At 36.5% G+C, this 4,145-nt stretch overlaps 1 protein-coding gene across 1 annotated transcript; it reads right to left on the bottom strand.

The window, feature by feature from the left end:
- LOC106875672 (dynactin subunit 4) lies at positions 1-3,257 on the bottom strand. The gene has a single exon (XM_014923913.2). It carries the CDS (start codon positions 2,819-2,821, stop codon positions 1,484-1,486), a length of 1,338 nt encoding a protein of 445 aa, XP_014779399.1. The 5' UTR covers positions 2,822-3,257; the 3' UTR covers positions 1-1,483.
- Between the last annotated feature and the right edge of the window lie 888 nt (positions 3,258-4,145).

Raw genomic sequence — 4,145 nt, 5'->3', positions numbered from 1 at the left:
ATATATATATATATATATATATAATGACACAGGGACAAGAAATTATGTAATGAACTTCATTAGTTTACAGTTGTTTCTGTTACAAGCTGCAATACATTCATAGCTGAGTGCTTGTGTATCACCTAATGGCTTCATCAGAGCTCCAATGAAATTATAAGGTGATATAAAAGTACTTAGCTATGAAGTTCATTATATAAGTTCTTGTCCTTTATTTTATGTATTACACCCTATACTCAACTAATGCTTTTTTCTGAAGCATATGCATATTGAGTTTTGATACCAGATTATTAGTATCACTATTCCTATATATACATAATATATAAATATATATATGTGTGTGTGTGTGTGTGTATGCACAGATTATAAGTGGAGGAAGAAGATGAAGATATCAATATAGCATTGGTTAGATTACTGATTACAAATGTTTCAGTATCATTTTGCTTCAAACCACATTACATACAAATGATTATGCACAGTAAATTACATCAGGGTATTATTTGCATACTTAGAGATATTATGTGTGTGTGTGTATTATATTACTAAATTAAATTAAGGGACGAAATCACAAGACCATAATTGTATAGCTGACAATAAGTAATTCTAAAGTTGCAGATGTATCTCACTAGTTATCCAAAACCATTTAACAGCAATTATTTGTCAGTTTAATAAGAATATTATAACAGGTTTATATATGAACTAAAGAATAGGCAACAAGCAGTAAGATGAAGAGGTGTAACAACACATTGGTCCCCCCACTTCACTTGGTTTCCTCGCCACATACTGAAAAGTGTATATTTTTAAATGAAATTTTGCAGATATATATTTTTGGGGATGTAGACAACAATTCTACTGATAAAATTTGAATAAACAAAAATTTAGAAGTTTCAGATCGTTGTTCCGCTCCATTTCCTCTAGCCTTTGTTATCACCAATTTCTGTAGCAATTTGCACTATTTATCTTTCTGAATTGTCTGACAATTCCACACTTGATAATCAACACTTTCGAAAACATATATCTGCAAAATGTCAATTCAAAACATGCATTTTAATGGAAGTCATAAGTAAACAAATCGGCAGTTGGAAGAATAATCCGAAACTCCTTCAAAAAGAATTGTTCTTTTTTTCTAATGATATTAACATAATTATAGCCCCATCAACATAGTGTTGATTATCTTAGGCATTTTAGACAAAAGAGACAAAAAAAAAGCCCCTTGATCGGGACGTGAACTACGTACGTACAGTTTACCTTTAGTATTTATAATATCGATTATTATTCATCCTAAATCCTTTGCAATAATTACGTTCTTCACTTAATGAAGCATTAGTGTATACCGAATACAAAACGGGAGGTAAATTATACATTTTGGCAACATAAAAAATAGCATTATTAATGAAGGCTATGCGATGTCAAAGTTAGTTATACATTGTTTCATGACAACCAACATACAAAGATCATCAGGCGTTTGTTCATATGGTCCTTTATTTTACTGGATTTGTCCAAGTTGAGCATAAATTGTATGATCTAACCAAACTGTTTGCACCTCTTCTTTTTCGCTCGGGAGACCGAGAGTAACGTTTTTATAAGTATGGCGCATAACAAATGCAACCCTTACCTCACCTTCAGAAATTACAGGTGTAACACCAATAACAAAGATAATTTTGTTCAGCTTGCGAGACACAATAACTGCTGGATCATCATCGAACACATTCTCAAGAGAACTGCTACCTTCGTATAATGCATCTTCATCACGTCGTGCCAAAACAATCTTCTTTTTAGGCAGCTCCACTTTGGCAGTTGAATACAGATCTTCGCCTTGGACAAGACTAAATTCAATATCCATATTGTAAATAGCAGGGTTTGATAAGGTCAGGCTAATTTTTTTCTCTTTCTTTGGAGAAAATACATTATAGTTAGAGATTCGAAGCTCTGGTACATGATACATGGCAGTTGATTGAATTTTAAATTTGGTCGAAGCAGAGTTGTAGTCAGGTTTGATGAGATTATGATCACATTTCTTACATCTGACAGACTTCCTCACTTGTAAATGCTTGTGTCTAGGATACATATTATTCACCTGTACTGGTTGGAATTCTGGTGATGATAGTCTTTGGTCGATAGTAGTAATTTTGTTCAGCTGAATCGGAGTAGCAAATATTTCATCGTCAAGTTCGGGGAATTCAGTGACTGTTTCGGCAGGTTCTATCTCTAGAATTGTGGTGTCATCATCGTGTAAGGCTGCCGAAGGACTGTTTAATGCTTTGCGTTTCAGAGCTACGGTCGCCAAACTAAATTTATCGGTATAATAAATATGACCACGCCTCTTAATAAATTTCTCACGTTCTTTTTCAGAGTTCTCTTTCAGTGAAAGCTTTTTATAGTATTCTAAAAGCATAGTAACTCTATCAAGATGCGGGCTTTCCAGATCTTGCCAACCTCCCGTAGCAACAGGTTTGTCACCAATACCAATATCTCTGGTAGTCCAACGACAAAATCCACAAGCTAAATAGTACATCTTTTTCGGGATGTTTTTCGTCGGATCCTCTGGGTTGACAATAAAAGTGTTTGTAGCTCGAGTAGACAAGAGATGTCCACAGCTGGGGCAATCAAAACAACTCCCACATCGATTTTTACGAAGCTTAGCTTCTGTTGAAGGTAGATTTTCAAGACAACAAGGACAAAAGTGGGAATCCACTTCATGTAGAAGACAGTCACCACATCGGAGCTTAAAACAATGTCGACATAGATAAAGCCAACAAATTGGATGCTTCTTGCCACAATCACAAAGGTATTTCACCTTATCAATATCACGATACGTCGCCATCACAGCAACCGGAAGCGATAGCAATGCTAATGTCTCGTATTTTCTCGATACGTTCTCGCTTAATGACGTTTCCTACCCACCTTCCCATCTCAAGTAACGTTGGTCCTTCAATCGTTTCTATGCTTCTTACATTAATTTGCAGTAGCTGCCTACTATGTATGCAGGGTAAAATAATAGTTTGTAATTTAGGCACAAGGCTAGCAATTTTTAGGAGTATGGAAGGAGGTTAGTCGATACTAACCCCAGTTGGAAAAGTAGAAGAGAGAGCTGGTGAAGAATGTCCAGGTGTACCCTTAAGTTGCAGGAAGGTGTATATATGTATGTGTGTGTACATAAGAGTTATGGAATGGAGTTGGAAAGATCCGGGCTACATATGTTTTATAGCGAGTGGAACTTCAGAAGTGGTAAAATCCAAATGAGGTGTATACTGCCAGCTACTCTTCAGGCCAAGGATATCTCCATTCTGTAATTCTTATTCACACACCTGGCAACCCTGGTCGCCTACTGTGGAATATAAAAAGAACTTTTTCAGCTTATCGTTCTTTGATACGAAAAAATCCACAACCTTCCATCTAAATAAACCACTGTTGTCCCTGAAAGTTGTTTTTTGATATTTACTACAGATTGCTTGAAGCTAACTTTCTTCCTACACCTTGATCCCTGGATCTTACATACATTTATATATATATATATATATATATATATACATAGAATTGCCAACCAAGTGTGGCGTCCTATACAGGACAGTGCTACTGGCGTTTATAGCCCCAGGAAGACATCTTTTCCAGGCTGGCTAACGACACACATTCTGTGTCCGATTAGTATTTGTGTGGGGAGGTCAACACTCACATCCCTAGCTTTATGTGATACACATGGACTCAAGTTTCTGGGTGGTTACCCGTCCTCAGCATGTGTTAATCATCAGCTAGTGATGAAAACTCACCTCACTCACAAAATACTGTATGCTTTTTCCAGTGACAGTTCGTCGCTGATCTTAAAAAAGGAGAAATAAGCTATATTAAATCTCTGAGCGAGATGTAAACAGTAGCAATACGGAATCGCAACATATAATTGCCAACCAAGTGTGGCGTCCTATATGAGACTGCTACTGGCGTTTATAGCCCCAGGCAGACATCTTTTCTATCTGGCTAACGACAAACATTCTGTGTCTGATTAGTATTTGTGAGGGAAGCAGCTGAAAGAGATGTCTTCCTGGGGTTATAAACGCCAGTAGCACTGTCCCATATAGAACGCCACACTTGGTTGGCAATTATATGTTACGATTCCGTATTGCTATTGTTTACATCTCGCTCAGAGATTTAAT

This window comes from Octopus bimaculoides, chromosome 8 (assembly GCF_001194135.2).
Source record: "Octopus bimaculoides isolate UCB-OBI-ISO-001 chromosome 8, ASM119413v2, whole genome shotgun sequence".
NCBI lineage: Eukaryota > Metazoa > Mollusca > Cephalopoda > Octopoda > Octopodidae > Octopus > Octopus bimaculoides.
Note: the sequence above shows the minus strand (reverse complement) of the source record. Positions and strands in the feature narration are given on the sequence as shown.

Bases quoted from the DNA above. Each gene is read 5' to 3' on its own strand.
- LOC106875672 (XM_014923913.2), bottom strand. From the start codon at position 2,821: ATGGCGACGTATCGTGATATTGATAAGGTGAAATACCTTTGTGATTGT.